We start from the raw sequence: 13,197 nt of genomic DNA, 5'->3' as shown, positions 1-13,197 counted from the left end.
GTGGCCTGTAGGCAAAATAAACTGACAAAAAAAGTGCAGATGATTGGCAACATACATAATTAATTATTCTGCCGAGTATGTTGACTAAAGGCGAAGCTGACACTTGAAAATGTGCTTGACAAAAAACCTCCACAAGACATTGTTGTTGGCCTCTCAAACCACAAAAATAGAGTGCATGCTTTGCCGGTACCTCCCATACTGAGATAAGAAGCAGGGGCAAGAGGACAAGAGTTCACAACAATTGAAGGTTGGTAAATGATTTTCCATGGCACCTATTAATTAGAACCTGTGTGGGATGAGCTATATTTCAAACCCTGATTATTTTTCAGAGGACATTTTTTAATTGTAATACACATGGATGCAGTCTAATTTTTAGTCCATTTGCTGGTACTCTAGATTCAAGTCACACCCTGGCACTTGACAGACGGCTCTCTGGAAGCCACAATAAATCTTTAACATAAATATTGTGTTAAATCACCCTTGCCCCCCCTTTCCCCCCATCCTGTCATAATCCACCAATAGGGGACACAGCAAGGTGACAGAGAATGAGAGATTCTGTAGGTGGGATTCTAAACCATTCTTCCTTGTGGTTTCAATGAAAATGACACATGTCAATTTCTTTTAGTTAATTGTCCTCACCTGTCTTCTTAACTGTCCAGCAAATAAGCCTGGTGTTTGCTACAACCGTTGTTCTGTTGTGAACTTACGTTCTTGCTTCATCTATGTTTTCATTATTAAAAACATTTTTACGGATCTTTTTATTGCAAACAAGTCGTAATCAGTCAGTGGCATGAAGTAATAACAGTAATAATCCGAAAAAAACAATACAGAAGTATATCATTCACTTCAAGGTCCGTAGAGAGTCCTTGTTTACAGTTTGTTTTTAATTGTTTAAATTAACTTTCTTTGTTTAACCCCCGACTCCCCACCCACAGATATGATTGGGCCACAAATAATAAAAAAAGATACAATTTAAACAAATCAAATAATAATAATAATAATAAAAACAGTCTGTAAGAATAAGGTATATGGGAAGAAAACAATAATGAACATTGTGAGAAAAAATATATAATTAAAAGAAGAAGGTTTCAGTAAGAGGGAAAAGGAAATGCAGTGGAGTAGTCTAGGGCAAAATACAAAGGGTCATGGCGGAAGAGCAGTATATGAATGGTCTCTTTTATTTATTTATTATGATTTTTATTTTATTTTATTTTTATTTCAGAGAGCTACCTGTGGCACAACGCCAGCGTCAGAAGTGATAGGGAGTTCTTTGATAAGGTCTAATAGGGGGTCCCAGGTAGTACGGAAGGATTTCAGAGATCATTTTAATGAGAATCTTAACTTCTCCATCTGAAGGCATTGTAAGACATCCCGTATCCACTGATCATGTGTAGGTGGGGAAGCATACTTCCATTTGAAGAGAATAGTAGAGTGGCGAAGGCAATGACATGGTGCATAGTATTGGGCATATTCTCAGATGGGGGAAGGCCGAACAGTGCAACTTTTATGTTTTTATGCAAAAGTCCTACTCTTTGTGTTACTCTTTGTATCTATATATAGTATGTTGTATTGTTTTCTGTTGCAGTCACTTGACATTTTACAAATATAAAACACAATCACATGCATCCACTCAATCATAAATTAGGTAGTTGGCTGAGCTACAGTACATCTACTGTACATGAGTAAGTACCTTTGCCTGAGCCCTAGAGTCATGTTAGCTCTGACAGGCCAGGGTGTCCTTTTCCCTCACAGCATCCTCTTCAGCCGGAGTATCAGAGGTGACATCTGCATCAGTCATACAGTGAGATGATTGGCTGCTTCCCTCTCTCCCTAGGGTGTTAATTAGCCTAGAGTATTTGTCCCTAGGCTGGGCTAAGACAGACAGATACGCAAGAGCCTGCAACAAGACTATTCGTGTCACTATTCGTATCACTTTTCAAAGGGTTACAACGACAAAAATTCCAGAGTACTGTTTTAAACTATCGATCAGTTATGAAATCCCGCACCAACCTCTGACATTATTAGCCTGACCTCTGTCTCAAAATGTGAGGAATTTGCTATTCTATAATTTTTAACAACAAAATAACAACCATTAAAGCTGGCATTGTCAGAAATACTAGTATTCCGTATGATCTGCCCTGTAACAGGCCGGCAACTATGGGGAATTTTAATAGTATCTCTAATGCAGAACTTGACAGATTTTTTTTTTTTTTTTACGTTGTCCTAAACATTATTAACATTTCTTGAGACTGGAATTTTTCCCTATGCATTCAAATCTGCTGTTGTGAAATCACTATTGAAGAAATCTAATTTCGATGATAATATCCTAAGTAATCACAGGCCGATATACAATGTACCCTTTGTGGGCAAGATACTTGAAAAAGTAGTTTTTAACCAACTTAACAACTTTTTAAAAGAGGATGACATGAAGTTCCAATCTGCTTTTAGATCTAACCACAGCAAAGGGTAGGCATTAACCGAAATAGTTAGCAATCTTAGACTTGGCATTGCCGCAAACAAGGTCTCAGCTCTTATTCATTTAGATTTGAGCACAGCTTTCGACACTAACGACAATAACATCCTGTTGAATCGTCTGGAAAAATGGGTTCTCTTGGATTGTGTCCGAGACTGATTCCGAACATGCAAAAGAGGCAATTCCAGGGTTCGAGTTATAAGCTGAGCTTTGTGGGGGTCTCCAAAATAACAGTGCGAAATGTTCTCATGCACGCGCGCGAATCATGCCCACACAGCGATGGGACTTACAAGTTTTAATTAGCCATAGGCTACTCATTTCACCACATCAACAGCACCACATGAAACAACAGCTATAAGCGATAGTTACGGGTATCTCGGACAATAATTTTTTTGTTTTTGCTATACAGTCCATTCACTTTCCCTGTTAGCACGACACATTGTCCACATCTCCATTTCCAGTGACATCGCACCTGACATAAATAATCATGTATGCTCGTCCATGAATTGTGCTTTCATCTAATGTTATGCTACTACGGGAATCAAGTGATTTGACATTAGAAATTAATTTGTTTCATCTCTTGTGCAATGTGCTCTACAATCTGGGCACATGAATGATCGGATCGGTGAGCAGGGGCCAACTGTCGCACCATTCATCTCATTAGGTTTCATAATTGGATTCAGTTTTGTATAAGGCATCCTTTCTTTAGCGACAGTATAGGCTGCCCTAAACGAACTAGCTGTCTCCTTATACATACTGGAGGTGAGTTCTGCTACTTTCTTCGGAAGCACTTGCTTTTGTTTGAGCTCTGCTATTTCAACAGTTTCAACGTTGGGTGTCATAAGGTGCAGCTGAATTCAAGTTTGGTTTCTTGGTTGAAAACCCGAAACTTTCCAGGCTCGTCGACTCGGTCGGCAGCAGTGGCCTTTTTTGGGGCGGCATGATAGCTAGCTACTGAATGTTTTCTTCTCAATAATCGTGTTTTCACATTCGCAAGCTCTCAACGATCATATTCTGCTGTTGCACAATATTCTACTGCGCCCCATAGTGTCTTGGTGGTAAAGTGCAGGCAGTCAAAGGCATACTGTCATTCACAGGAGATTAATGCTGGTGCGCGTAGTTCTTTTGGAAAACGTGTTTATTTTAGAATATTTATAATATAAATAAATATAAATAATACTCATTACATTGACATTTTTGATCAAATAATGGTTGTGGTAATGTATTATTAGCGACCCCCACAGATGTATGATTTTACTGCTTTCATGGGAGCTCAGACCTTCCTTATGGGAGCTCAGCTCCCATTGGCTCCCACATAACTCGAACCCTGGGCAATTCTATATTAGTCTAGGAGACTACTCTCTTTTGCTGTTGCACAAGGAAGCGGGCTTGGTCCGCTTCTTTTGCATTGTATAAGCTGCCCTTAGGTAATATCATCAGAGAACACAATGTCAGCTTTCATAGTTATGCTGACAATATGCATTTCTGTGGAGACGAACGATCTGAATATGCTCCATGACTGCTTGTTTATCTGCAAACAATGAATGGATGAATAATAACTCTCCGATAGTAAATGAGGATTGAGGAGTCTTTTGGTTGGTCCCAAGAATAAAAAAGATACACTGTCAAAAAGGCTAGGAAATCTGCCCCATCAGATAAAATCAGAAGTAACAAGCCTTGGTTTAGTTTTGGACTCTAGATAAATAGGGGGACCAAGACAGCGTTCTTTCACCTGAGAAATATAGCCACGGTACGTTCGTTTTTAACCCAGCAGGATGCTGAGAGGCTAATTCATCCTTTTATATCAAACAGACTTGGTTAATGTAATGCTCTTTTTACTGGCCTTCCTAAAAAGACAATAGAGAAGCTACAGCTGGTTCAGAACTCTGCAACTAGACTCTTGATGAAAACAAGGAAGAGTGCATATTTTTACTAAAGTTTTAAGGCTCTTAATGCTTAGCACCCCCATACATTTTAGAGTCCTTGGTGTCCTATGTCCCCTTACAAGCCCTCAGGTCCTCTGAGGCAGGTCTTTTAAACGTACCGAAGGTTCCCCAATAGAAAATTGGGGAAGCCACCTTCATCTATTACTCGCCGAAAGTGTGGAACTCCCTGCCAACAGGTATTAGAGCGGTGGACTCAGTAGACATTTTTAAACAACAGCTGAAAACATGTAATTTTTGCTTGGCATACAATTCCTTGGCACAAGGTCTTGTGACAATATAAGGTCTCTTCTCTGAGTAGATTTGTATAATAACTTCAGTACCGGGTCATGCTAACGGTGAAACCATTAACAGGCAAAGCAAATAAAATAAAAAAGTAATAATACTTTTATTTTATTATTTTATACATTCTTTTTCTACTCTTTTTACTTTTTTGATTATTTTATTGTTTTTCTTTTTATTAAAGTTGTTCTATTTATTATTGGGATATGGTTGTGCTGAACTATTCATTGTGATATAGTTGTGCTGAACTGTCAAAGCACTTTGAGCTGCATAGTCTGTATGAAAGGTGCTGTACAAATAACATTATTATTATCTACTCTGCTGCATCATATCACGGCATGGGGATGTCAGCCTCTTCGGTAGCATGCAGAGCACCTCTGTGCCTTTGGGCAGAGACCAGTACCAGTCTTTTATTACAAATTGCATGCTAGATTTCATCTAGGATGTTCACCATTGCAGAATTACAGAGTGGAACAACAGTACATTAAATTCACTCGCTTTGCAGACATATGCTGACTCCATACATCTGATGGGCGCCCCACTGAACAACTGCTTTGTCTTCATAGATGGCACAGTACGACCTATCGCCAGACTATGAATGACCCAGTGGGTGATGTACAATGGGCACAAAAGATGCACAGCTTAAAATTCCAGGCAGTTGTCAACCCAAACGGCTTAATTGCCAATCTACATGGTCCAGTAGGTAAATTATACATAATAGTGTTACCAAAAAATGCACATTTAGGCCTACTCAGATATAGGCCAAAAATCGGAACTAGGCATTACGACCTGCGGTGTAAATGCAGCCTTAGACATAGTTACTGAGTACGCAAGCTAGTCATTCTCCCATAGTAGACAGTTGGGCTACAATGGCGGAAAAAAATTCGCGAACGCCGCTGCCATCCCTTCAATCGTCACTGCTTTAAGTCCCTATTGACTGCAGCCAGACCTGGATTAAGCTGCCCAGGCCTTTAATCTGAAACCAGTGCAAAGATGCTGTAGTGGAGTCATGTGATCATATTTTTTGGTTCTAGTAAGGATTCTAGCAGCTGTATTTTGAGATTGAGTTTGAGATTTTTCAGCGAGGAGTTTGGGTAGCCAGATAATATGAGCATGCTTGAACTCTAGAAATCTCACAAGAATAAGATTTTCAATTTGAAGCCCCCAAAATAAGTGCTGAGACTTGACACCAACAATTTATTATAGCATAGCAATCACACCTTTGTCTCCTTTTCACCACCGCTTCTGATTCTGTAATTTCCTCTATTTGTTAACATGTGGATATTGCACTCCCAAGCATGGGGATATGGATGGCTCATTTATCAAACAGAATCTCTGGCTTTCTTATTTGTTATCTTACGGCAATATCACATCTCATACTGTACGACAAGTGAGGACCATGTCTTTTTTTTCACACATCCGATGCTTACAAACAATCTGTGTGAAGTTGTACTTCCCCGGTACCGCTACCTCTTCACCACATTGGAGGTGAGGAGTTATTACAGCCTGATTAACTGGCTTTCAGACTGAGCACAGAAAGGATGCCAGACAGTGATTCTGTTAATGTCAGAGCATTGTATCTATGAGCATCATGTAAACCACTTTGTGACTTCATACTACTGTACATTATATAGCTTCACTCTCAAAACATGGAACAAAAATGGAACGAACAGACAATTTATGACACATTGAGCTGTCACATCACTGAACTAAATCCGCATCCATGTGCTGTATAATTCTGTATTTTTTCATTAGTTTCTCCCTTGTATTTATTTAGGAGTTCTGGCTGTCTCATCTCCCATCCATCCATCTGGAAAGCCATACTGTGGAGTATGTGTTCTGTGCAGTGGAGTTATCCTCTGTCATTTGATGGCAGTTTCTCCTGCAGCATGTGAAACGCTCCATTACTACTCTAATGATTCAGCACTTGAAGCTCCTGTCATTTGTTCAGCTGTTGTGTGTGACACTGATGTTTATATAACTCATGACTAGACACAGCCTGTACTGTCCCAATGTATCAGTGGTTAATGAGTGTTTGATGATGGTTGATGTGAAAGATGTGTATGGGCCAGTCTGGAGTCTCCTAATGAGATACTGTAGAGAAGCTATTCATGGTCACTAGCTGATTAGTTCTTAGTAAATTCACCATTCGTCTATTAAATTGCCTTATTGTCGTCCTTGACACACCTAGGCTTAACCTGAGCTTCCATCAACTTGCGTGAGCAAAATGCAACCCCTGGGTAGTCATGTGCAGTGATCGAGCATACCAATACAAGAAGCACACAGGAACACATAGGCTCTGCCGACCGAACATGCACAATGGGTTACCAATATGAGAAGCCACAGCATGCAGTCAGCAACCAATGCTGACAACATTGCAATGCAGATACAGCACATCATTCTTCTGATAAAACAATGCTTATGCAATTTGCTTTTCTTTAACCAAGGCTAAAGCACAGATAAACTGCAGTAACCTTAATATCTAATATCATAATTATTGATATTATTATTATTGGGCTATCATATTTATTTTGTCCTGACATTTATGATCAATTACTATAACAGAGAGATAGTAGTAGTGTAATTTATTCCGATTCTGGACCAATCCTTTTTTGTATAATTTTTAGAAGCTCCTTATCTGCCTAGGTGTTAAAAATATATCAAGTGATTAGTTTCAATATGGCCATGATACTTGATGTTATTTCATCATCAACCAATTCATTATCGGTCCCATCTAGCCCACTAAATATCTTTCAGTCTCGATGTAGCCTAATCAGAAAAGTATAGGAGTTAGGTAATGTGAGAAACGTGAGTGCTGTATTCGAAGCTGACACAAATGGTAATGATTGCAGAAATTAATGAACTGTTTGATCCAAAGCATATCGATGGTGAGATGACGGTAAAGTATAGGCCTAGCCTTACCTTCAGCCACAATGTGTACAGTGATTATATCCACTCATCATCAAGTAAATTACCATCCCACAGAAAACATGGCCCAAATATCACAAAATTTTAATAGACAAGTTCTTGATCTCTTGATGTTCTCTGATTGGCAGTGTCCCTCAGTTCTATCAAGCCTTGATTAGCATTTCACTGTAATTGTGTCAACAGGTATGTAAATGCTATGGATGTATTTGAAGATATGACATACTGCATTACCAAATATATGTATAAACAAATATTAATTAAACTGTTGTAGAATATAGGCACAACACAACACCTGGAGACTGGAAAACTCAAAAAAAAAAAAAAAATTGGGAGGGGTGAATGCATGTGGTAGACCAAGCACAAACTATCTAGCAATTACAGTAAATTAATCATAATTATCTAAATTATATGTAGTTATAAATCTAGAATCCAAAAGTTCAAGGGTTCTCTTTCAATTTCCTCATTTCATTTCCTTTATTATTGAAAACATTATTTTTAACACATAGAATTCCAATCATACATTTCTAGCATGTATGTTTGTTGTACTGTACACGTACAGTATGTCAAAACCAGAAACACACAAACATAGTGCAAACAGTCTTCATGTTTGTTTGTCTTACTGGTCTGAATGTATTACACCTCTGAAAATAAAAAGTATAAAACTTAAATCACACATATATCAGGTTAATCTACAGAGAGTGATTGTAATGTATGCAACACAGTAATACATCCCATTATATTATACATATATATGTATTTTACTGACACATAAACATTTACTCTAGATATAATGTAGTAACTTGAGTTTGAAGAGAAGGAGAAAACATTATTGTTATTTGAGTGTTGTACTCACTGCAGTCATAGAGCTTGTTGATCTTCAGGATGTCAAGGTCAGATAGTCCATATCTCTGGCCAATAGGAACCGAGCGGTCAGGAATTGGAGTTATTGTTTCCATTCCGTCCACAGCTGCAAAAGCGGTTCTAAAAAACAGTGTACCGGTATATCTTATCAATTATTGCCATTATGGTTTCAATACATTTTAAAATGTGCTGACAAAATACAGTAGTTGATTGTTATGTTTTATGCAATTATATATCATAGTTCAATGTGTCTGTGAGTGAATAGTTTGGTGTTCACAAAAAGATCATCACAGACCTAATGTGGCTGCAAAGCTGTATCTCGATCTCATTATGAGGAGAAAAACATGATGTATCGTGCATTCAGTGTTACTTTACTGTACCTTGAATAGTGCATTAACGAGGAGTAGTCATATGGGGTATCAAGGTTATTAGTCTTCTGTTTCCTGAAGTTTAACCTTCCGGCTGTGGATAGAACAAACAGTGTTGAATATGTCAAATGTTACACATGATGCACAGTAGGCTACTACTAATGGTTACAGATGGTTTATTATTTCCTCACAAATCCATTTATCATGACCTGCATGTGAAAATGCTTGTACTTATGTTTTACCTGATTGGACATTTTCAATGTTGACCTTCACATACTCGTCTCTATCACTCCGTGTGTGCTCATGATAGAAGCCGAGCGCATGGTTCAGCTCATGCTGAATGATACCAGTGTAGATGCAGCCATGAACAGATAGAGAGAGGTCCTGCCGATAGCCATACTTTCCAACATGGGAGGCACATCTACAAGCACAGACCATGTTACATGAGAATATAATGTATGCATAGAGCTTAAACTCAATTTGTTACAAAAATGACTCAAACACTCCCATAAATAATGTCCTGATGAAGTATTTACAACAATATGAATGACATGTTTCCCTGAATCACACCACATACCCATATTTACTCTCAATTGCAATGAGGTCTTTCTGTCCGCTATATGGGACGAAGCGAACACAGGTCTTGGTGTGGAACAACTGCATGGCTCTCTTGATCGTTGCCTCTTCATTGTCATCTGAATGAAAACAATTATTTAATGGAATTAATCATTGTAAGTGTGTGCATGTCTTATTATGAAGCCCATTACGGTCATAATTCTTTGATCTTACTATATTCATCACTAATTAGGTATGGCACTTCAACCAGTCCTGATGAGGCCTTGGGCCAGAGGCAGCGGTTACGATAGCAGTTGATAGCATTCCTTCTAGTTGGCATGATCATGTCTCCTTCCACAAACAGATGGTCCATGTCTGTGCCAAGACACAAATAGATACATGTATTAATGTAAGCTGTTTACTGTGTTACTGTATGTGGAAACAACCCTTCCCCCCCAAAAAGGTACAGTACCTTTATTGGTTTTTAGAATCCTTGAGGAAACATCCATGATGTCATTGTCTTCAGACAGGTCTTCTGTATTAGAATCCTTATGAAGTCAAACAAGCAATCATTTGTATTCAGTCTGAGAAACTCTAAACCATGGATTGAATCTTGTATTCAACTAACTTATGTCATTATGCATCACAATGTCTAATCATTACCATGCACAATATATTGTATAATATCAAGATATTGCATACTGCAGATAAGACCATGATGTTGCACAGACACACATTAATATACTGTAGACACGCAACATAGACATTGTACATCATGCATTTACTTGCTTGAAAACTGGATCAAATTAAAAAGGCAATTTTGCTCTAGGTATCCTGTAAATTGTTTTTATATATACCGTCAAAGTTGTCAAAAATGTTCATTTCTGAGAGTTTTGGTTTTAAATCTCCCAGGCCTTACCATCTCATCTTGAGCTTGAGAGAGAGTTAGACTCAGCATGAGAGCTAAGATGATAGAGAGCAGTCTATGGTCCATCCTCAGTCAGTGTATGGGGTCACTCAGAGAGGCTTGTTGTATGCACGAGCGTATTCTGACCTGTCTTGGAGCAAGGCTTTATATACTGCCCAAACTGGCTGGTCAAATATAGGTTTTAGGGGAGTGAGTGTATGGATGGATTACTGAACACCAAACCTACAATGTCTTTAGTTAACGCTTTTTAGATTAGTAAGACAGAATGCATGTGTAAAATGCCTTTTGTTTGAATCAATGGAAGCCATATGAATTTCATATGCATATTGAGAATTATGACCATAAGACTGTTCCCTTTTACTACATCAAGGTTATCTGTGTTAAAGTGGTTTGACTTTTATTGCAACTTCCCAGTAATATTCCTATCGACTAACACCCATAAGACATAATGGCTCATATTGTCTAGTCCAGGGTCCCTTAAGGATTGTAATCAATCACACCGCTGCCAACTGCTGATAACATGTGTAAAGGCAAAGAAACATGAAGAAACAACAAATGTCTGTTTGAATTTTGAACAGTATGGATTTATTCATCTGAACTGGGCAGGATTTCCAAGAGAAGATGATCAATACTGTTTGGCCTTTTCTTTGGAGCCAATAACTCCTTGAGGATTTATTGTTAAAAGATTTGGGTGTAAGATAGCTCTGTATAAGATATTCTCTCTTGGATATATAAACAAATAAGAAATCTGATAACATGAAAAATAACAATGTGTTTACGCTTACTAATCCATGCTCATACTCTGGCCCTCCTGTTGTTTTGGCAGCTTATTCAAGAGCGCCAACATAAGAGCCTCGGTAAACGAACAGGAAACACCATCTTGAATAAGTATTAAAAAGTTGGGTCAGCGAGAGACACCAACACACTGACAAGTGCAGTTACAGTACATTTCTTCAGTTGAATTTTTTAATCTTTCGTTTCAGAATTTCTTTGTCAGGTTTAGGCAAATTTCACTGAATACCATTCTCTGTGTAATCAAGGCTACTCAGCTACAGAACGTTCATGACATGCAAACTTAAAAGAGGACATTTATTATAGCACTCAGTCTCATTCAATCCAAATGTGATGGATTCACTACAGTATGTTGTGTTCAACTTATTGAGTGTGATTTAGAACATTCTTAAATGCTTCTTAAGAAAATTCTTAAATTCTTAAATACTTCTTGTGTCAGGAGTTATCACATTTCATTAATTTGGTCTATAATGATCACATACATACAATACAGTACATGCATGCATGCATGCATGCATGGTAGAAATAATGATATTTTCATAAAGATGTTTGGTATGTATTTGATCATGAAAAATGATCATAATGTAAAGTGCATTTGATCAGTCATGCACAATATATCACCTCCTTACAATGAAGTACAGGACTATGCATAGACAGGAGAAACATCTTTGCTCCAATAATGCTTTAATTTATCACACTTTATGTTACCATGTGTCACCAGTCAGCTTAAGTACAAAAGCCCCTTGGGACTCATTTGAATTGGGTAAACCAGTAGCTGGACTCAACAGGCAAATTATCGTTGAAGATGCAGAGTAATGGTGGAACTCTCCTTGAGAAGCCTTGAGGTGTTATGGGTATTAGAGAGGGCTCATTTTCAGAGACTTCCTCTTTTTAAAATGACTTAATACCTTTTTAGTTTTTCTGTTGGTTAAACATTTACAATGACATAGATTAGATTAATATACACTATATGCACTATATACACTATATACAAAAGTATGTGGACACAATTATTGTCTGGGGCTGTTTTCATGGTTTGGGGAAGGCCCCTTAGTTCCAGTGAAGTGAAATCTTAATGCTACAGCATACAATGCGATTCTCGAGAATTGTATGCTTCCAACTTTGTGGCAGTTTGGGGAAGGCCCCTTCCAGTTTCAGCATGACAATGCTCCCATACACAAAGTGAGGTCTATAATGACATGATTTGCCGAGTTTGGTCTGGGAGAACTTGACTGGCCTGCACACAGAGCTCTGACCTTAACCCCATTGAACACCTTTGGGATGAATTGGAATGCCGACTGCGAGCCAGTCCTTCTCGTCCAACATCAGTGCCCGACCTCATTAATGCTCTTGTGGCTGAACGGGAGCAAATCCCTGCAAACATATTCTAAAATCTAGTAGAAAGTCTTCCCAGAAGAGAGGAAGCTGTTATAGCAGCAAAGGTGGGACCAACTCCATATTAATGCCCATGGTTCTGGAATGAGAAGTTCAACAAGCATAGTGTGATGTTCGGGTGTCCCAATACTTTTGTTCATAGTGTATCTCCAAAACACAATTGTCTGTATCTTTCCCTGACTTGTATGCATTCCAACACAATGTACTGTGAACAAACAAACAAACAAACAAACGTTACATAACAATGCACTGCATTTTGGCATGGCACTGACACTGAGTTGTATTTGAAGGAGGAAGATTTCAATTCTGCCCCTATTTTCAAATGAACCTTCTCCCGATGGGACAAAGGGCTGAGGTCTTTTACGACATCTCAAGAATGTGATGCAGTTGTGTGATTGCTTGTGTCGCCTTGAGAACAGTTCCTAATTTAAATACTGCTCACGCTGAAAATGAATGCACCTATATCCTATGGGAGATTTCGAAATGTAATTGCTGATCTGCCTGCAACAGTTTGCAATTGTTTTTAGTCCTTTTCCCCATTATTCTGTACTTTATCTATGTCTTTATATTTTATTATGTTTACAGTGTAATCTGATTCTTTGTTGAATAATCTGTATGTCTCGATGACATTGGAAATGAGGGTGACCTCAATTGTCCTTTCAAGAATAAATA

At 38.3% G+C, this 13,197-nt stretch overlaps 1 protein-coding gene across 1 annotated transcript; it reads right to left on the bottom strand.

The window, feature by feature from the left end:
* Positions 1-8,259: 8,259 nt before the first annotated feature.
* LOC308156131 (high choriolytic enzyme 1-like) lies at positions 8,260-9,783 on the bottom strand (the record flags this gene model as incomplete). Its single annotated transcript, XM_080529489.1, has 6 exons — positions 8,260-8,267; positions 8,480-8,607; positions 8,868-8,949; positions 9,098-9,276; positions 9,433-9,550; positions 9,645-9,783. The coding sequence occupies 6 exons, from the start codon at positions 9,781-9,783 to the stop codon at positions 8,260-8,262; spliced, it is 654 nt and encodes a 217-aa protein (XP_080385615.1).
* Positions 9,784-13,197: the final 3,414 nt, after the last annotated feature.

This window comes from Nansenia antarctica (genome assembly GCF_963989245.1).
Source record: "Nansenia antarctica genome assembly, chromosome: 4".
Lineage (NCBI taxonomy): Eukaryota > Metazoa > Chordata > Actinopteri > Argentiniformes > Microstomatidae > Nansenia > Nansenia antarctica.
The sequence above is the reverse complement of the archived record's forward strand: the minus strand, read 5'-3'. Positions and strand labels throughout refer to the sequence as shown.